Source organism: Hippopotamus amphibius, chromosome 16 (assembly GCF_030028045.1).
Source record: "Hippopotamus amphibius kiboko isolate mHipAmp2 chromosome 16, mHipAmp2.hap2, whole genome shotgun sequence".
NCBI lineage: Eukaryota > Metazoa > Chordata > Mammalia > Artiodactyla > Hippopotamidae > Hippopotamus > Hippopotamus amphibius.
Genome location: NC_080201.1, coordinates 11406607 through 11429547, shown reverse-complemented (window position 1 = coordinate 11429547; position 22941 = coordinate 11406607). Strand labels below are relative to the sequence as shown.

The 22941-nt window shown below is 36.1% G+C and overlaps 1 protein-coding gene across 7 annotated transcripts in view; it reads left to right on the top strand.

Moving 5' to 3' along the window:
* Positions 1–22941, top strand: part of CNTNAP4 (contactin associated protein family member 4) — a 259940-nt gene that overhangs the window by 122479 nt on the left and 114520 nt on the right. For all 7 annotated transcript variants that reach the window (XM_057711745.1, XM_057711746.1, XM_057711748.1 and 4 more), the window contains exon 4: positions 18277–18424. In XM_057711745.1, the coding sequence (XP_057567728.1) occupies positions 18277–18424 (148 nt within the window). The remainder of the gene's footprint in view (positions 1–18276; positions 18425–22941) is intronic.

Sequence of the window (22941 nt, the reverse complement as noted above, 5' to 3'; positions counted from 1 at the left end):
TCTCCAGTGCATTTCCTTAAAACAACATCATTCTACTTCTGAAGCAAAACAGCTCAGAGTAAGGTTACCTAAGGGGCTGAGTTAGAATCTCTCAGTATAGGTGGGTGTTTGGCAAGATTGAGTAATCATTCTTATATTCGTCAGTACATGGTGTCTGTCAAGATTTTTGTAAGCATTTAAATAAATGCATATGTGAAATCACTTAGCGCAGTGAATAGACACATTAGAAATTAAGATTGAGTACAAGAATTGCGGAGAACTTTATATAAACACTCATGTTTTGAGTCCTTCAGAACTTATGACAATGCTATTGTGGTAAAGACTTTGTGATAAATGTGTGATAAGGGCATGTATTTCAAATAAGGAAATAATTTCATTTCTTGAATTCTGAATAGAAAATGACATAGAATTAGTAGATTGCCTGAAAGCAGTTGTTAATGAGCTTCTCATCAAGAGAATTGTCTTTTCAGTGTCACTCTCTATAAACACCTACCCCCACTATGAAAGGTAACATTAGGTCACATTATTCTAGAGACCACCATGAAACCACACAAGCGTAGCAATCGCACCTTCCCTGTGGTCAGAATTGCTGAGCAAAATAAAATGGAGAATTGTACCTTTCAATATCCTCAGTGTCTAAATAAATTATTTTGGAAACATGATGTATAACATGTAAATGGTCCCAAGATTACACCTTTTTACATAACTGAAGAGTATAATACAGAAACTGATAATTTTATCAGATGTAATCAATCTTGATTACTAAATAAATCAGTTTTTTTTGTGGTGCATTGAGAGCTTTTAAGTTGACTAGATACATTAAAATAAATGTTTCTTACCTGTCAATGGGCAATTGTCAAAATATATACTTATGATAAGTAGAAGAACATTATAAAGGGAAATATTAGCTTGTAAATATGCTAAGCTTCTTACATCCACTAATTCATTTAATCTTCACAGCAATCACTGCCTGCATGTACTCCATACATACAAGTAAAAAGAAAAGCAAAATGAACACCTTTGTACACATTCCCCGACCATCAAATTATGGGCTAATCCTGTCCCATCCATCTTCCCCATTTATTATCCCCGTTGCGTTATTTCAAAGCAAAACACAAGCATCCTAGCCTTTCATCCTTAACTATTTTAGTGTGCATCTCTGAAAGGCAAAAGTGTTTCTTAAAACAGAACCTAAAAAAAATTAACAATAATTGATTTACATTATCAAATATTTACTTTGTCTTCAAATTTCCAGCAGTTAACTATAAAAATGCATTTTATTATTCCCAGTATACAAATAGACTATAACTTTTCCAAGACTTCAATCTAGTAAGAAATAAAGTTCATATTGAGGACTGTTGTTGCCAGAGCCTATTCTCTGCATGTGTACTCCGTACAGTACCAGCACTTGATCGAGTTTTGAGTCCCTGAGGAATTGCTGGAGAAGTGTGTGTTCAGAGCAGATGCTTATCCCTCTTCTCATAGAACTGTGATATTCATACCTGTGCTGAGAACAAGGCCAGAATAGGTCACTGCATCTGTCATTTCTTCATTCTTGTTACATTTGTGGTATAAGAATTCGTGACTGTTCTGGAAGAATTTAAGAAAAATTTGAATGTATAGAACAGTAGACTCTACACTACATATCATGTTAAGATAAATATTAAATAATATTTAAATTGTAAAGTAATAAGCCCAAATACTGTGTCATTGGAATTCTAGGAGAGGTTGCCCTCAGATTCATTCATTTTAGTTTCTTTATCTATGGAGAGCAAGGAGGCATTTTATCTGGTTCCTTAAGGACATACGTATGGTTATTCTATATATTAAAAACAATGTAGTATCTTAAAATTAAAATAAGTAAAAATTTTAAACCTATAGAATGTTATAAACAGACTTCGAGGACGCATATAGATATCTATAAAAGTTATCTGGTTTAAATTTATTACATACTTTTGAAATATTTTTCAAATGTTCATCAGCTAATCTCAGTTGCATTGAAACAGAAATAATATGGGCATTTAGGAACTTCTTATTGATGCATGGTGCTATAATTACACTGACTGAAGTGTGATTTCCAAAATTCATATTCAAGAGTACATGCGTTTAAAAAGAAATAAGATTCTGCTAAGATAAAACTATTTTTGTTTAAGTAACTTTTCTGGGAAGTATTTTCTTGATGATTTTTGTCTTGAAGTTAAGAATATTGTCAACTGCATTCAAATAATTATTTATTTGAATACTTTATTTCCTAACTGGGATTGGCACTTTGATCAAAGGACATTTAGAGGAGTTGCTGTTTTTCTCTTGAAATAGCAATTTCAACACAGTTGCTATGGGCTGGGAGACTCAGATATTAAACCCCAGTAACGCTACTCAGTGAGACTAGTTAGCTGTCAGGGACCATGTGCCATCCGCAAGGACTTGATTGCTACACCACACAGCAACCGCAACTGCATTTCATCGAAGCTTACTATGAGCCAGGCAGATATTAACTTCTTTATTTTACTTAATTCATACTTCCAACTTTGAAAGTCATTATTTCTATTACCAATTTATAGATGAAGAAACTGAGGTTTAGGAATGTATCTCATGGAAGTCTCTCCAGCTACTAAGTGATAGATCCCTGTTATTAAGAGCCACAATAGTCTTGTTTCACCAGGGCAACCTAAGACCTCCAGATCAAAGGTTTAGATGGAATCTTTAATTTCCTCTATGAAGAGGGGGGTGAAGACATCATTAATGTTTCAGCTGTTGGAATAAATAATTATTGAGGCCTTAAAAAGTTGCCTGCAAAGATTAAAGAGAGATTTGTTTGAACATGAAATAGATGAGTTTTTGTCATCTTTGTCAAATAGAGGAAATATTTTCCAAATCTCAGACACCCTAGCATTAGAAATGGAGCGCATGCATCAAGGCCATTAGGTTTTCTGTGTTCTTTGTTCCATTTATCTATGTCGAGGTACCCACGGGTATATGAGCCACTTACTGGTTTGCTTTGTTATTTCGTTACATCTGGCAGAGTTTCAAAAGGCAATACAAGTAGGCAGGTGTTATTATTGATTGAAATAAAACACTTATGCGCTAGTCCCTCTGACCCAGTGTCTACTGCTTGCATTTATTCACCCACTGCTCCCAGAGGACTGGTGAGTTTGTCTCTTTAGTGAAGAATGGGATAGGAAAGTCTGCAGGGTTTTGCTCCCTGATTATGTCATTGCTAAATAAAGTAGTCTGTCTCTTGACTTTCTGTGTAATGAAACTTTAATTGTGTGACCAAATTATACAGAATCTGAAGGTCAAACTACCCAAAATAATACTGTATTGTAGTTTCATCTGCATGTTCTAAGAATATTTGGTTAAGTATCAATTTGGCACCGACTTTAAAAAGAATACTTTAGAGGCCATTAATCTTTATACCTTGCTAAGACTCAGTGTTACAATTAGACACGCCTCAGAGATTACATAGCTTCTGAGTGACAAGCTTCTGTGAAGGTTTAAATTATGATGTAAGTGAAGATGCAGTGTTCACCAGTTAAATAAAGTATGTAGTATTTAATTTACATCACAATGTACGTTACACTGTAGATTAATGCACATGCAATATACAGTAATAATATAATGTATTTAATATGTATTAAATAAGGAATGGTTTCAGAGGTGGAAATGAGAGCCATTGACTCTAAAACTATAAGGAACAGTAAGAGCTGATTGAACAGTAAGGGCTGATTACACATTTCAGTTTTTCAAATTAAGTATAATAAATGGATATTTTATTTTATTCTCTTGGAAAGATTGGTTGATTTTTTAGTATCGTTCTAAAACACATATTTAAGTTTCTACTTGGGAGAACTATTAGCAATTCATTTAAAAAATAAATGCCATTTCGAAGCACTCTAAAGATTAATCAATATATTAGAAGACTGTATAAAAACATTAATAGAATATAGAGGTAAGTGAGGAATATTTTACTTTAAATTTTATAATATCTCTAATAGAAAACTCAGTAGTTTTCTTTTTATCACTGAACAATAGTTATTTTAATGATAATGGTCATAGGAGTGCCATTATTCTTTGTAATATTAATGGTAAAAAGGAAAGATGCTAATGGAGATCATTTTGGTATAATGCATGATAAATTATATGATATCTAAAATCCGAAGTTGAAAGGTACTTCTCATGATGTTCTTTATGATCTATCTAAAAAAAGCATGAGTAAAAAATACAATTTTAATGAGGTATTCTTCAAAATCTTTTTTTTTTTCTTTTAGATAAATACATGCAAACTTAAATCTTGATTGCCTTCACCGAACTAGCTTTTCAAGCATTAAGGACATATTTCTTTTCCATAGTTCCCAAGATTATTTTCATTTATTTTTATATTGAAGTACACCACACATCCAGAAAAAGGTGAAAGGCATGTATGTATACAGCTCATTGAATGATCAAAAAGTGAACACACTTATCTAAATATCACCTAGGCCAAGAATATTACAGGATCTCAGATACCTCCTTTCATCTTTTTCCCGATCACTACTGCCTCCCTCTTCTCCCAAAGTATTCGCTACCATGACTACTAATGCCAGTTTTGAATTACGTACAAGCAGAATCATGCAGTAGGTATGTGTTTCACTCCTGGCTTCCTGCATTAACATTATGCTTGTTAAACATATCCATGTTGTGGTATATAGGTATAATTGATTAATTTTCATTGCTTTACAACATTTTGTTATACGACTACGTCCAAATTTGTTTATCCATTCTACAAATGGACATGTGAGTTGTGTTTTGGGACTCTTCTGAGTGATACTTGAGGAGTATGCCTGCCTTTGGTACGCAACATCTGCTTTTCCGCAGGCTGCCTTCTTCAGGATGGAATTGCTGGCCCATCAAATAAGTATATGTTGAACTTTAGTGGAATCTCCGAAAGGCTTTTTAGGGGACTGTGCTGATTTACACTCTCAACAGTAGTGTATGAAAATTCCTCTTGCTCGATGTTCTTGACAACACTTGATGTTGTCAGTTTCATTTTAGCTTTTGAATGTTTCCCTCAATTTTGGCCAGCCTGATTGAGGTGTACAGCTCTCACACTGGTTTTAATTGGCAACGCTTCTGTGACTATCTAAATGTTAGTCATTTAGATATTTCTGTCATTCCTCTTTTTCTTATTGCTTTGTAGTCCTCTATATGTTCTGGTTACTAATGTACTGGGAAATAGATTCCCCCATGCTGTAGCTTCTCTTTCCACTGTTTTTACAACATCTTTGAATGAGCAGACATTCTTAAGTTTAATAGATTTGGATTTGTCAGTCTTTCCTCTTATGGTTTGTGCCTTTTGCGTCATGTTTGAGAAATCTTTGTACTCCTCAAAGTTGTGAAGATGGTCAGCTGTGCTATCTTCTAGTGGCTTTATTGTTTTGCTTTTCACATGTAGGCCTACAATCTCACTGAAATTTACTCTGCATATGATTTAAAGTAGTAATCAACCAACCTTCCATTCAATTTTTTTTTTTTTCCGAAGTAGGTATTCGATTGGCCTAGCACCATGCATTTAAAAGTTGTTGTTTCTTTTTTTACTGCTCTGATTGCAAACATTGTCAGAATTCACTCTCCATATGTGTTGAGTCTGTTTCTGGATTCTCTATTCTGTTCCATTGTTCTGTGCAAGTAACTCTCTGCCAGTATGACATCCTCTCTCTCTCTCTCAGTCACACTGTAAGACTTCATATTCAGTAAAGAAAATCCTCTGACTTTGTTTTTCTTCGAGAGTATCTTGTTGATTCCTGTCCCTTTTTTTTCCCACTAACAATGTATGAGAGTTCTTGTTGCTCCACATCCTCGCCGGTATTTAGTGTTGCCAGTGTCCTGGATTTTGGCGGTTTTAGTAGGTATGTAAGGTCAATTCATATTTATATATAGACTTTTACCCAGCAGATTTGCTAAACTCTCTATATAGAGGAAAAATAAATTTCTACATTACACAATCATGCAGCCTATGAATAATAGCAGTTTTATTTTTTCCTTTCCAATCCTTATTACCTGTTAAACATATTTGTTACCTTATTGTACTAATTAGAATATTCACTACATGTTGAATTGATAGGTCTGTAGACAACATATTGTCTGGGTCCCAAACTCAAAACAGCTTTCAGAATTTCATCCTACACACGATACTTACTGTAAGACTTCTGTAGATACCCTTTACAGAGTTAGAAATTCCCTACTTGGCTAAAATCAAATACTCTTTCTGCATCTATCTAGAAAACCATATTTTCTTCAGTTTGATTAATTACATAGAAGGGTTTTTAAATATTAAGTAATCCTTATATTCCTGGAATAAACTTGATTGCATTATGACCTAATATACTTTTTATTTATTTTTATATTCTAGAATAATTCTGTAACTATCTTTTAAGGATTGTTGGATCTATGTTTTAATAAGATTGGCTTTTATTTTCGTCCTTACAAGTTCTTTGTCAGATTTTGATATCAAGGTTATGCTGGCCTCACAAAACAGCTGGGAAGCATTCTGTTTTTCTACTTTTAGAAGATGCTTATGTGATACCCATGTTATTGTATCCTAAAATGTTTAGAAGAATTCACTAGGGAAAACAAAAGGGCCTGAAATTTTCTGTGTGGGAATGTTTTTTAATTATAGATTTAATTTCGCCTATGTATAGGCAACTCAGATTTTCCTGTTTCTCATCTGCTTTGGTAAATTGCAATTTGGAATTTGTCCACTTCACTTAATTTTCAAAATTATTGGTGTAAAATTATTCCAAACATCCTCTTATTATTCATTCTAATGTTTGTAGGATCATGGTAAGATGCTCTTTCGCATTCTTGATATTGGTTGTGTCTCTTTTCTTTTCCTTGATCAGCCTAGCTAGAGTTTCTTTCATTTAGATGTCCTTCAAAGCCTTAAGACAAATACCATATGATAGCACTTATATGTGGAATCTAAAATATGGCACAAATGAACCAATCTAACAAAGCAGAAATAGACTCAGAGACAGATAGATCAGACTTGTGATTGCCACGGGGAGGAGGGAAGGGAGAGGGATGGACTGGGGTTGGTAGATGCAAACTGTTACATTTAGAATGGATAAACAACAAGATCCTACTATATAGCGTGGGAAATTATACTCAATATCCTGCGATAAACCATAATGGAAAAGAATATAGAAAAAGAATGTGTGTATGTATATAACTGAGTCACTTTGCTGTACAGCAGAGATTTGCACAACATTGTAAATCAACTATACTTCAGTAAAAAAATAAATGTCCTTCAAAGCCTTATTTTTATTATCTATTTCCTGTTTCATCCTTGGTTTTAATTTGCTACGTCTTTCCTGTTGTCTTCGTTCACCCTCAGCTTATTAATCTTCTCCTTCCTTCTTTCAGTGTCCATGTGCTTGATAGCAGTGACTTTTCCATTTGTGATATTGAGCATTTGGGGCTCCTCTCTCTTTTTTTCTTGGACAGCGTGACTAGAGATTTATCAATTTTAGCAAACTTTTCAAAGAACCAGTTTTTGGTTTTGTTGATTTTTCTCTAATGCATTCCTGTTTTCAATTCCAGTATTTTGTGGTGTCCATTTTTGTTACTCGCTATCTTCTGCTTATTTCATACTTAGATTGCTCTACATTCTTTAGTTTCCTAAGATGGAAACTTATTTATCTAGATCTTTATTTTTGCTAATACATGTATTTAATTTTAAAAATGCCTCTGTGCCCCACAAATTTTGATAAATTGTATTTTCATTTTCATTTTCATTTAGATCAGTTTTTAAAAATTTCACTTGGGACTTCTGCTTTAACACGGATTATTTTCAAACATTTTGCGACTTTCTAGCTATCTTTCCATTATTGATTAATAGTTTAACTCTATTGTGATTTGAGAGCATACTTGGTATGATTTGTATTCTTTTAATTTTGTGAGGGTATATTTCAGGGCCCACAATGCAGTCTATCTTGGTGAATGCTTCTTGATCATGAGAAGACTATTTCTGCTATTGTTAGGTGGAATACTCTAAATGTCCATTAGATCTAGTTGATTAACAGTGATATGTCTTCTACATTCTTGCTGTTTTACTACCTCTTGATGTATCAATTACTCCACCTATAATAATGGGTTTGTCTTTTTCTCCTTACAGTTCCATCAGTGTTTGCCTGTTGTATGTGGACTCTGCTGTTAATAAGTCCATATGCATGGAGGATTGTTAAGCCGTCTTGGAAAATGGATCATTTTGTCATTATGCAATTGTGCCTACTTACCTATAATAATCTTCCTTTTTCTGGAGGCTGCTTTGTCTGAAACAAATATAGCTATTCTAGGTTTATTTAGATTTAGTGTTAGTGTAAAAAGTGAAATATAAAATAAAAACCAAACTTGAAAATTCTCTGAGCAGACAAAACCATTTAAGCCAGGTAAGCAAAACTAAGTCTAGCCTACTTCGTGCACATAAGCAAAACTTAACTTTGTTTACTTCTTGTAAATGCCTCTGACAACTATAAAAGAAACTTAAGTCATCTTCCTAAACGGGGTATTAAATAATCACTTTTGATCAATCCCTTGCCGTCTGGAAACCCCATTGTAATAACCAATCACTGTAAAGGTTAAACCACTTCTTCATTTTCATTTTATAAGCCATTCTGTAATGTTGTGCCTCTGAATTTCATATTAGTTTTGGGGTTGAAAGCTCCCAGTTCTAAAACTGTTCTTAACATGCACAATAAACTCTTACTGATTACTATCTTATTCATATGGTGGTTTTAATTTTTCTGTTTCTGGATTTTGGACACTAACATGGTATATCTTTCTCCATCTCTTTTAATCTGTTTTTTAGTCTCTTATTTAAAATGGATTTCTTGTAGATAACAAATAGTTGGGTCTGGTCATCCTTTATACTCTTAAGAGCTCTGTGTTTTAAGTAGGTAGTTTTTTAAGTAGTGTATTTAGATACACTTTTAAAGTGCTTATTGATATGTTTGGATGAATATCTATCATGTTTCTAGCTGTTTTCTCTTTGTATTTGTCTTGTGGGTTTTTTTGTTGTTTCCCCTTTTTTGTTGTCATTCCCCCTTTTTAATGACTTATTTGAATTTAATTGAGCATTTTGTATGATTCTGTTTTATCTCTTACTATTGTTTCTTTAAACAGTTATCTTGTAATTAAGAATAAGCAAAAAAAATTTTATCTTACCTTCTTTTATTCCTTCTCAAATACTCTTTCTCTTTTTACGTAGATCCATGTTTCTGACCTATATCATTTTCCTTTGTCTGAAGAATTTCTTTTAAATATTTCTTGCAGAGCGGGTCTGCTAGCGATGAATTCCATCAGTTTTTGTCTGAGAAAATCTTTATTTCTCATTTACTTTTGAAGGATAATTTCTCTGGCGATAGAATTCTAAGATTATTTTTACTTTTTTCAACACTTTAAATATTTCACTCCACTCTCTACTTGCTATGATTTCTGATGAGAAGTCCAGTGTAATTCTTATCCTTGTTCCTCTAAAGGTAAGGATTTGTTTTCCTCTGGCTTCTTTCAAAATGTTTTGTTTATCTTTTCTGCAGTTTGAATATGTATGACTAAGTATAGTTTTTATTTTGATTCCTAATCTACTTATTATTCTTTGAACTTCCTGGATCTTGTTTGGTGTCTGTCATTAATTTTAGAAATTCAGTAGCCATTATCACTTCAGATATTTCTTCACTTCCATTCTCTCTTTGCTTACCTCTTTGTATTCCATTATGTTACAACTTTTGCAGTTATCCCTTGGTTCTTGGATATTCTCTTCCACTTTTTTCTTTTTGCATTAAAATTTGGGAAGTTTGTATTTTCTTCAAGCCCACTGATTCTTTGGCTATGTTGAATGTGTCAATGTACCCATCAAAGCGTTCTTTATTTCTGTTACAGTATTTCTGATTTTAAACAACTTTGGAATCTTTGGTTCTTTCTTAGGTTTTCATCTCTCTGCTCACATTACCCATATGTTCTTGCATGTTGTCCACTTTTCCCTTAGAATCCTTAGCATATTCATCATAGTTGTTAAAAATTTCTAGTCTGATAATTCAAACATCTGTGACACATGCAAGCCTAGTACTGATGATTGTTTTGTCTATGCAGACACTGTTTTTTTCTTGCCTGTTGGCATGCCTTGCAGTTTTTTGTTGAAATTTGGACCTGTTGTATCTAGTAATGGGAACTGAGGTAAATAGGTCTTTCATGTGAGAATTTATATTAATCTGGGTAGGAATTGAGCTGTATTTAATGTTTGCTACACGTGGTATAGGTGCCAGAGGCTTCAAATTCATCTAGCACCCTTGTTTTGCCTCTCCTTTGACTTTGGCATCCTCTTCAGAGATGGTCTGGGTTTTGCATTTCTTTCAGTTGTTATCCAGTATTATTATACTGGAGTCCAGTTGGTATGGTGGTGTGATGTGAGGAAATGAGATCATTCTACAATATTGCAATTAAATGTCAGTGTTTTAGCCTTTGTCTTGAAACTGTGACCTTCACTAGTGTTTCTAGAGGTCCTTCATAGGGATAAGCCTCTGGTAAAGTCTTTGTTATAGAGATCATTCTGGGTGTATTTCACAATGATTACCTTTCCCCCTCCTTGCCAGAGCCAAGAAGAAATCTTTTTTTTTCTGATCATCACAGTGGCTAGAAAGTTTCTTGGAGGGGAAGCCCACAGAAATGTGGGGGCCCTCTAGGACCACAGTCCTCAGGAGTTTCTCACGCTCATGGTAGTCCACACTTGGCCTCCATCAGTTCATCAAAATTGCCGTGAGAGTTCCTGTCACTTTATGGCACGTGGATAGACAGATCTCTGCTCTCTTTGGGTGGCCTTCTCTCTCCAGATCTCAGGGGGCTGATTTGCCATGTGTAATAGTCAGCTCAGGCTGCTGTAACAAAACGCCATAGACTGGGTGGCGTAAACAGCAGGCATTTATTTCTTACAGTTCTGGAGGTTAGGAAGTCTAAGATTAAGGTACTGGCTGGTTTGGTGAGGCCCCCTTCGTGGTCTGCAGGCATCAGCCTTCTTACTGTGTCGTTACCTGGCAGAGTGAGAGAAAGCGCTGGTCTGTCTTCCTCATCTTACTTAATCCCATCATGGGGACCCCGCCCTCATGACTTCATCTAAACTAATTACTTTCCAAAGGCCCCACCTCCAAATACTATCACAATGGGAGTGATTAGGATTTCAACCTATACGTTTTGGGGGGAACACAACTCAGTCCATAGCACCATGTAACCTCAGTTTTCTGGTAAGTCTCAGAAAATGCATTGACTTTCAATTTGTCCCACTTTCTTGCTGTATGCAGTGATGATTTCCCAGTTCTTTAAATAACAGAGCTGATGCCTTTTCTATTTGCTAACGTATGTGCATGTTCACGACTATAAATTTCCCTTAAGAACAATTTTTGCTGATGTTTTATTGTTTTCTATTGTGTACAGGACGTTATATATGAAAAATTGAACAGATAATTTGAGATCTAGAGGGATATCTTCCTACTGAGTATAATTACAGTTGCTTCTGCAGGCAGCAAGGAGCACAAGGCATCTCTGACCATCGTCACATAATTTCACAGATGGAAAAGATGGGAAGCTGAATTTTCATCCCTGTGGGGAGTTGTCTCTCTCTGTCTTATCATTTAGTCTTAGTTGTAGACTCTCAAAACTTTTGACACAAAACCTGTGGAAGCTTATGGGATATTCACATCCTTGAGGGCTCTAGAACTAAAGTTTTGTCTCTAACCCTGTGAAGTTGTTAAAAGATCTGCTCAGTTTCTCCTCTTCAGAAATCCTTAGGTCACCTAAAAAAGAAAACATGGGCCCCAAAGGTAAGGCTGGTCTCTTTGGCTGTTCTTCTCCCAAATCTTGGACATTTAATATGTTATTGTCTTTTAGAGCTTCAGTCCCTATTTTTCATTTTGTACAGCTTTTAGCAAGAGAGTTGTTCAGAGTCTCCTAATCTACTATTACCATAATATAATAATTTTTTAGTTAAAAGTTACTTTGCATCTCAAATTTTAATCTTCCACAGAATTATACATGTAGCACCCTAATATAAATTTAGGCTTAATGATTTGTCCATATATCAGCCATGTAACAATTTATTACTGTGTCTCAACAATAGTTGCAGACTATAATGAAGATTGGGTCTTTCTTGTGCCTTTCCTCTCTTGCCCTTTGATATTTCTGTCTTGAGAATTCAAACCCTTCTATGCTAAACGAGCCTAACCAGTGTATTTTACAATTTTGTGCCTCCATAGGTTCTAAAATAATGGCTGGTTTGTGGTCCTTCAATGAACTATATTGTTAATAATTTGGTGTCCCTCGAAATAAACATTTTAAAGATATTGAATATTTTCTGAGAGAGATATTAGCAACTGATTTAATATTAATAAAATTCTATACTCTTTTATTTTGAAAATTGAGAGTTATTACATATACAGAACAAAACTTAACTTTCTGATTTGACTGCTGTACTCTCATTGCTGGTTTTTTATTATATTAAATAAATTCCATCCACACTCAAGACAGAATCAACTTTTGTTAGATATAGTTATAATGTCTTGTTCAACATATGTTTAAACATTATTCTTATCTGGGTTTATGTTAGCATATTTCCCATTTTTTAGTAGTTCTTATTTTTATTTGCCTTTCTTTTACACTTTTCTAGACCAGAAGATCTCCTGGGAAGCACATTTAGAAAGATTTATAACTAACTTCATAAAATAAAGAGCTGATTTCCATTAGATAGCATGTTGCTGTGATATATTTAGTGTCTGCATATTAGCTGACTGTGTCAAAATGAATTGTACTTGGAAAAAGGTCATATGTTAAGTCAAATTAATAAGAGAGTCAGAGGATTTTAATGTTTGCCTGTTCGATGTGTTGAATTTCTACTAATGTTACTGTTTATTTTGGAGGGAGCTGGATGAATTTATATGTAATTACAGATCTGCTCTATAACCGCATGTAACTGGTCCCATGTTTCTGATTTATTTCAGCAGTGTTTTGGAGCCCCTTATGAACTGCCATATGGCCATCTCCCTTTATGCATCTTGGCTTTCATAGATGAGTTACTCAGTTACTATTTGCAAAAGAAATTAATGCTATTACACTTCTTCATAAACTTTAGAATCGCTATGAAAATACTTAAAATCCTGTGAAAAACTTTAATTCATTAACTCCATAAATTATCTTGGTTGGAATACATTCTGAGCCATCTATGAACACCTCATTGAGTTTGAAAATCATCGTCTCAAAGAAAAGAGAAATATAATTAAGGCTTTTTGATTTTTAGCACATGACACATCACCTTAATTTTACTTGCAGATATTATATATATTTGATGATCTAATGGCATATTCTTTTGCATCATGCATCTGTTAGGAGGTTACCGTTTATATGCAGGAGTCCTATTGATGATTGAACATTTGTCTTTTATTTTCATTCAGCTGTAGTAATTTTGAGAAAATGTAAAGTTAATAGAACAATCCTTTTGTCTATAAAAGTCAAGGTAGAGCTATGTCCCAGTTCAGTAATAATCTAAGTTGCATTACTTTCAAATGTGTCAAAGATTTTAAGTATAAATGATGAGAAAAAGGAAAAAAAGCCTCAAATAAAATATCAGCTTTCCTCTAGGGTGAGTTGTTTGCTTTCATGTTCTGTTAGAGTGAGGCCTTTTGATGGCTTAGCTAAATTATGGGCTTTTGATTCAGAAAAGTATGGAATTAAATCCTTACTCTGTCACTTTCTGGCTGTGTGGTTTTAGGCACATAACAATTTTTGTTATCCTCAGTTTTTTTGTTATCCTCAGTTTTACGGTGGATACAAAAATACTTCACAGGGCTGAGGCAAATATTAAAACTACATAATATATTATATATTTCTATTGTGTCTGATGTTGGGACACAAGTTTTCACGTTGAAGACATTCAGATTGATAGCACAGAAGACGTTCGTTACTTATTTCTCCCTTTGGAAGTTCGCCCTAGTCAACTCTTCTCCTAAAATCTTTCCCCTCTCTGAAAAATTTTGAGATAAAATAGGGAGGGGAAAAACAGCACAATTTATACTCAAGCTTGAAGAATGTTCAAAGAGCAAGCCAAAAACCAAAAGCACAAATCAGCTTGACCTGCACTGAAATGCAGATTCTAAGGCTCCTCTCACAGATTTAGTGCGACAGCACCCTCAGGTAATTCAGACGCACGCTAAAGCTTAGAATCTATGATATAAGGGAAGACATACACATTCCCATAATAAAATTATTTTTTCAAAAAGAGAAAGAGACGTTTAAATTCATGCATTCCTTTATGAATTTTGATGATATGAAAAAACCTTCATAGCAAATTGAGAAAAGTCTCCTAGGCAAAGGAATTATATTAGGAACATTAGTATGCGTTGGACTTTTCATTTATAAAGTAAACATAGCATCAACTCCCTGTCTCATTCACAGACATTCTGAGAAAATTCTTCTTAGATATTGAATTCCACAGCAGAATCTTTGTTATCTTATGTATTGAAAGTTGTCAACAAGTGGAGCAAAACAATACAAGTATTATTGTTCAATTAAATATATCTAATTAGTAGTAATGGTGCATGTTTTCCCACTGACATTGATATTAGAATGTTTTTTAAGGTACCCATAGCATTACTGAGTGATATTTCTGCCTGTTCTGTCACGGTATGCCCTTACATGCCTATGTGTTACTTTATTTTGCTAATTATTATAAAATTAATACATGCTCATTTAAAAAATTCAGAAGAGTAACATAGACATATATATGCTACCAACTGTAAAATAGATAGCCAGTGGGAAGTTGCTGTATAGCAAAGGGAGTTCAACTCAAGGATGGATGATGCCTTGGAGAACTGGGACGGGGAGGGTGAGGGGTAGTCGAGGGAGGGAGGGGATACGGGGATATGTGTATAAATACAGCTGATTGACCTTAGTGTACCTCAAAAACTGGTACAAGAGTGTAAAGCAATTATATTCCAATAAAAAGAAAAAAGAAAAAATTCAGAAATGAATAAAATGTGCTAAGTAAAAATCCCATATCCCCCACCTCATAATTTCCCTCATCTCTTGTCAGAAATAATCACTTAAAATTTTGAATGTGCCCAGATGTTTTTACTGCTTATACAAACTAAGTAATTTACATTTCTTCTTTTTGTTCTCAAAATTCAAATAACTCGATCAGATGAACTGTGAAAGGCTTCCATTTACGGATGTCCCCTTTCCATTTACCTGTCTGTTGCCGTTGTCACCTGCATCTTTTCTCCCAATCCCATAAAATGCTGAGATCATCATAGTGCCGTCTATCTCAATCTATGAACTTGTATTAATTTTCAAAAAATGCGAGATCTTTTGGAGGGTTATCTAATTCATCAGCCAGCTGTTCACTGCAAGAAATCGTAATTAAGTATTGTATTAAATTGCCAGTGGTACCCAGGGAAATAGAATCAGAAGTGAAAGAAGGTCTGATTAGGATTGAATGTCTGTAAACCAAGTCCTCAACCCTGGAGGCACATTACCCTGACTTGGACAGCCTGCGAGGAGAGACAGACAGACAGAGAGACACAAACACACACACGTACAACAATACCCAGGGTCTGAGCACTGGGAGTTTTAATGTGTAGTTCAAGTTTGGGAAACACTGTCTTAATTGAAACTGCCCTTCATCAGCCATTTTAAAGAAAAAGTTGGTACAAATGGACATTTTCGGGCAAATGTTTATGGTTTTGACAGAAATGAAGACCATAGTGCCCTAGAGGTGAAGTGAGGATGGGGAGTAGGTCGTAAAATACAGGGTACAGTTAACCTTTTATACCAAATCCTCAGTGTGAAATTCTGACTGGTGGAATAGCACAGAATGTTCTAGAAGTATCTGGTTATCAGAGTCCAAATATCTGTGGGATTAAACAACGTTCTCCTGTTTTATATCCTGGGAATTATTAGCCAGGAATGTGGGCCTAACATGTTTGAAACATGCGGGATAACTATTCCTCCTTCAGGAGGTATAGCGCTCATTTGTACATTCTCATTTGATATGTTCAAAGAGATACTATAATCAAGAAACGTGTTGAATTTGGATTTGTTTTTAAGCCCAGCCTTTCCCAAACATGTGCATCCAGCAGATATTTTGCTGAGAACCACTCTGAGCCAAGCCATATTCTAGGTACTATGGAAGGAAGGCAGTAAAGGCCCCTGCTTTACAGAGCTTGTCTTCTAGGGGATAAGATAAACAAATAATAAAAAAAAAAATCCCCAAATAATAGAGTAATATGAAGAAAACAAAACAGAAAGATAAGATGCCGGGGTGCCAGGTACACTCGTTTAGAAGCTGTGGTCAGAAAGGGCCCGTCTTAGGTGGTGCTCTTTAGGCCAAGGCCTGAGATGACAAGAGGAGCTGGTTGCGCAAAGATCTTGAGGGAAGAACTTTCAGAGTAGAATGAACAGCTGGTACAAAGGCCCTCAGCAGGACCGAGCTTGGCTTCTATACAGAGGTCCCCTGTGCTTAAAATACTGTGAAGGAGGAGGAGGTTGCCAAAGATTGTATTATGTTTGATAAGGAATTTGGATTTTGTTCTAAGTGGTAAAGGAAGCAGTGGGGGTAATAACATAGTTTATTTTACCTTTAAAAATCTTACTGACTTCTCAGAGAGAAAGAGATTAGGGATGTGGATGGGGACAGTGATAGGAAACAGAAGGCTAAAAAGATGAGGAAGAGGCCATTGACGTATGCTTTGTTGATCTGGGTGGTCATAGCTTAGAATAAGGGAGATGCCTGGATTTGGGATATAATTTGGAGGCATCGTCACGGAACTGTCTATTTTGTGTGAGCCTGAAAATTGGGTGTGTGAGGTATTGGGGGATTGGGGGGCAGGAAGTAGTGGATGCATTGATAAGGGGAATCAAATTAATTTGACTATGAAAAACCCAACCTTATTTTTTTTTTACTGTGTTAGGAAATATTTTGGTAAATGCTAGTAAAGAGACATTTGTGAAGTAGAAAGAAAAGGAGGCACATGAATGAAGTCCTTGGGTATCAGTATTCCTAAAATTCTTGCTTTGTCTGGTATGATCTACATGAGGGTGACGTCATTTGTTGATCCAGTCATGGTAAGGGGACCTATCATGCGGCTGAATAGGTCATAGCATTATCCCTTACTTTGCTCCTACATATCCTGATTTTTACAGTTAAAGAGAAAAAGGAGGAGGAGGAGGGGAATAGAAGAAGGAGAAAAGGAGGGAGGAAGAGGAGCAGATGAAATAAAAATTAAATATCAATTATTGAGAACAACTGCTTCATCCTAACTTTTTCACATATGAAGCTTTATCATATGTCATGTAGGAGAAAATAAAAGCTGTTTTGGTGCAGGTTTTGCAGGTGAGCTATGTGTTAGGTAGATGCATCCTGATATTGTGGAAGGTGCATAGCTCCTGGTCATACCATATAAGAGTTTTGCAAACACCAGAGGTTTTTTTTTTTCACCATTCTGAAATTTAATTTCCTCATATGCCATTTGATGGTACTAGCTCAGCATCATTCCTGTGGTCTTTCTAGCTTTCAAATTCTAGAATCCATAAGTCTAATTTCAGGTCTTTCCCAAGTGTTATTGATTCCCGTTTCCCTTAATTTTTAAAATACAGGTGCTTTTATCTTATTATTTTTTATTAAATAGAAGTGACATGTTACAATAATTTTTAATGTGTGTATCCAGCCTTGTGGTGAATGAACTTTAACAACCTATTCTCAGAGTGTAGCTCTGACTTGAATGTCTGGTCGTACTTTTATTCATGTCACTGAGTAAGATGAGAAAGTGAAACAACAAAAACAAGTCTTCACCTTACTTGTTCATCAATGATGTGAGCAACTTCTAGGCTGAATCAGATCCTAGATTTTGAATATAGGAAAAAGATGTTCTCAATATTTCTCATGGTTCACAATGTCAATAACTTTTATGTTTCATCTGCGCTTTATAGAAACGAACTTTACTGGGAATTTCATAGTTGAAAGCTGGCTTACTGCAGATGATGGAATTTAAACTGCCAGAGAGAAAAAAGTTTAGACAATAGGAACTTCTGCAGATATAGAGATGTTATGGCATAACTGTTAAAAATAATATGATTTTCTTAAAGAAGGTTGCCATTTTATAGTAAAAAAAAAAAAGCAAGTTATACCTTGCTTATTGACATTATAGGGCACAAAGTGAAATATTCTCCAGAATATTGATTTCCTTCTTTTCTCTTTTCTTCTAGGGATTTTCCGGAAATGCAAATGCAGACAGTGTTGTGTACTATAGACTCCAGCCTTCCATCAAAGCCAGATTTCTGCGCTTCATCCCTTTAGAGTGGAACCCCAAGGGCAGAATTGGAATGCGAATCGAGGTGTTTGGATGTGCATATAGTAAGTGTGTGTTTTTCCAACACAGTGGAATAGATATCAAAGGAGATGTTTTAAAAGCCAAACTGTAGACTGAAATTGACTTTAGAGCTATGTAAAGAGACATGAAAACAGGAGCGGTTTTTGTGGAAAGCTATATTTGTGCCCTTATATGCCAATGTTGACTTAAGTGTTCCGTTTTTATATTTTAAATCAGAAATGGAAGCATTTTATAGATGGACACATCGATACATAGATAGAGATACATGTTTGTAGACATATGTGACTCCATTTATCCAAATCTGATATTATTGACCAGATCTTAACTTTTAAATGTTAGAACTTCCCCCCATAGACTATATTTGATGATTTTTCATTTGGGCACCCTAAATTTAGTAAAAAGACAGTGGCCCATTTGGTAAAACCAGTCGTCTGTTATGAGACCAAAGAATGTTTTTCTCTACAGCCTAAAAATAATATGCCATGAAACTCACTTATAAATATGCTATGCCCTGAGCATAAATCCATAGAAAAGGTAAAGACCCCTGGCAAAATGTAAAATGTGTTTGAAATACTTTCACATAAAAGATAGAAACCACAGATTCCACTTAGTCTTCTCTTCATGAAGCATTTTATTATGTCTTTTTGTGGGACAGGGACCTGAGAGTTATTGATAGCCCACCTCAAGCCACACCATCCTGTCGTTAGTTAATATGATCTACATTATCAGACGAGCAATGTGAGGTTTGGAGACAGTCAGTCATTTGCCCAGCATCTCACAACTTAGTCCACAGAAGAATCCGGAAGAGAAGCCAGAACTGTTCAATTCCCCTGCATCTTTATTCCTCTAGTAAACCTTTATTTTTTTAGCCACGAAAGCTTTCTTCACACATATTTCATCACTTTTTCAGGTTCACTTTATTTATGTAAAAGGAAGGCATGTCATAAAGAGGGCAGGCAGCTTACTGAAGTTGTCTACACTGTGTCAGACTGAGAAACCACGTTGACAGAATTGTCATAATAGTATTAATAGCAACAGCACTGATGTTAATAGGATTAATTGTTATAATTCCAGAAGTAACAAATTTTTCTTGAGTGCCTATTGTACGTGTGACACCGCATTAAGCAGTTAGTTTATAATTCCAAACAAGGTCCAGATAAATAGTTTTAGGTAACTGTTCCATTCCCCTGCTTTGCAAATGAGGACGTTAAAGCTTAGAGGTGCAACTCTGAGCCTGTGTGACTTGCTGCAGCCAGCCAGATAGGAAGTGACAGAGCTGGGTTTGCAGCCAAGTCCGCCAGCCTCCAGAACCCCAGCTCATGCTCATGCCTCCTCCAGCTGTTAATCAGAGATGAGCCACGGGCGGCTCACTTCTCACCATCTGCCTGACTTCCTGCTGCTTTCTTGGCTTCCGCGCTTCAGCTTAGCTGCTCCTGGTGTGTGTTAGCTCCTCCCTTTACAGTGATCCCACGCAAACAAAATCGTCTGAAAAAAATATTCCACCCCTAATTGCGATTCTGGAACACAGAATCCGGACAGTCAGTCTTGTTTGTCTTTGGATCTTAGAGTTTTAGCAAAGTCCGTGCTACACAGTGGGCAATGAGCAAGGCATACTCCAAGATGATTCATATTTATAGTTACGTTTTCCACTGATTCAGAGCATCTACCTTGCAAGATATTTATTTATTGCTGTATAATAATAGCAAACAGTTATTGAGCACTTATTCTGTGTCAGATGACAGTGTTTTGAAACATTCTAATTTAATCCTAAAAATCACCTATCTAATGGCATCTTAGAAATATTAAGCAGTTTTCCCAGCAGCACACCCTTAATACACATTCAGTCTCTTATGTAAATTCAGCATTAGTGTAACAAGGCTGTTGATGCTGTTTTCCCACAGTAGTGTCCCTATGAAGGGACTGCTGGGGGGCAGGTTCCTTTGAGTTCTTTGCTGCCATGTGCTGGATGATAACTTGGATTCTGCCCATCCCCTCCCATTCCCCCAACCCCCTTTGTATTGATCTGCAATCCCGTGGAACATTCTTTTCACTGTGACTTCATTTGCTGTCTTTTTGGAGTAAACACATCATCCGTGCATTTAGTCAGCCTCCTTTTTTCATGGACCCACTGTTGAAGGATCAATACTTAGATCTAGCCAACATTTGAACCTCAAACATAAACACACAAGGTAAAATGATATAGCAGGATTCAATGTAAAATGGCTGTTGGATAATTTTGGATAAAAGAGAAAAAAATAAACTTAATGGAAAAATACTCTCGTAGCTGACTGAAAATAACCTCAAAATGAGTTGGGTGTGAATGCCTTATGGGAATGTATTTGATCAAATTGAGTTTAATTCCTCAATTACACCATTGTCAATACTCTTGTTCTCCACCTATGCATAGCACTAGCCTTACAGAATATTAGTTTACTGAAGCATGATGCTTTTTAATCATCATTTACTGAACAGTTAATATATGTCAGGTACTGTTTTTTATCATCTTAACAACACAGTGAAGTGGGTACTTGGGTATCACCATTTTATGGTCTGCTGAGTAACCTCTGTGGCTTGCTCTGCGTTTCCTGGCACAGAAGTAACTGAGACCACCTGTGTCCCCTGCCCCCAAAAGGAAGTGTAGGTCAGCACAAGAATCCAGCTCAAGATTTTGTCTGCAATTCTCCCGAGCAGCCCAGATCCAAGATCAGACTGGATTTTCTCCAGATATGCAAGGCCATTCGTCCACAGTCTTTAAAAAAAGGCAAAGTGTGGGAGGGTGCGATATGAGCAACGTCTCTTGCCAGTCACAGTCCTGGGACCCCTGTCCATGCTGGCAGTGAAGTGGGCCTCTTGTGAGCTTGAGGAGGGCCTGGAGCATTGCATCCAACCTGCCATCTTGTGTGTTCCCATTGCCTGCACCAAGTTAATATGACATTTGGGTGGGCTTTGCCTGAGCGACTCACTCAAAAATGCTGTATACCAGGGTGCTTCAAGTCTCCTGGCGTGGGGGAAAGCGGATGTAGAGAAATGAAGAACTTTGAGATTACACAGCCTGTGTTAGAATTTAAAATCAGATCCATCTCCTTCCAAAACCAGTACTCTTGATGAATCACACGTGTTCATCCTTTAAATATCTACTGACACTTGCTGAAAGAGAAATCTACTAGCTATTGGGTATAGGGAAGAATTTAAAATAATACATATTTTCTTAAAGATGACAATGTGCAATGTGGTAAAAATTACATAAACTCAATGCAAAGTATGGAAGCATTAGTGTAGGGTGTTAGGAATAAAGTGATTGATAAATTGAGGTTAGTATGAGAAAGTTTATGGCAATAGGTTTTGAAACTGGGGTGCAGATGTTTTCACATGGGAGGTCAGGAGAATGGTCCAAATAGGAGGAGGGGTGTGTTCTAGTCAAGCACAGGAATGAGGCTTGCTTGGAGGATTGGTTTATATTGGAGAATGGTCAAATTCTCAGTGAGGGATACAGATTGGAGGGCTAAGTGAGGGGTAGGGATTAGAGGCAGCAGTTCAGTTGGGAGGCTTCTGAACTCCTTTGTGCAAGTGACTACTGAAATCTCAGACTAGAGGACCAGCAATGAGGAGAGAGAGTTCTCCTGACTTGAATCAGATTCACAATATGCTGAGGCTGCTTATTGAATCAAGAGAATTTAGTGATTGTATGTGAGGGGACACTGAATTATCAGATGTGAACAACTGTCTGGAAGGTGGTGTCATCTACTGGGAGGGGACACTGGAGAACAAATAAGTTCTGGAAGGGAGCAGGAGAGAGAATTAATTCCATTGTTGATTCATTGAGTTTGAGGGACTGTGAAATGTGGATGATTGGAATGCCACACCCTCTGGGTTGAAGATACAGAATTAAAACCTATAAAATATCATTAGTTATTAAATCATAACCTTTCCACTTACTGGGTTTTTTTTTAATACATTTATTTATTTGTTTGTTTATGTATTTATTTTTTTATTTATTGTTGTGGTGGGTCTTTGTTGCTGCACACGGGTTTTATGTAGTTGTGGTGAGTGGGGCTGCTCTTTGTTGTGGCGTGCAGGCTCCTCATTGCTGTGGCTTCTCCTGTTGCGGAGCATGGGCTCTAGGCACGTGGGCTTCAGTAGTTGTGGCACATGGGCTCAATAGTTGTGGCTCACGGGCTCTAAAGCACAGGCTCAGTATTTGTGGCACATGGGCTTAGTTGCTCTGCAGCATGTGGGATCTTCCTGGAGCAGGGATCAAACCCGTGTCCCCTGCATTGGCAGGTGGATTCTTAACCACTGTGCCACCTGGGAAGTCCCTCCACTTACTGTTGATAATAAAAATATAAAGTTTATTTTTTATTTTTTTAAAATAAATAAATTTATTTATTTATTGGCTGCATTGGGTCTTCGTTGCTATGCACAGGCTTTCTCTAGTTACGGTGAGCGGGAGCTACTCTTCATTGTGGTGCGCGGGCTTTTCATTGCTGTGGCTTCTCTTGTTGCGGAGCACAGGCTCTAGGCGCATGGACTTCAGTAGTTG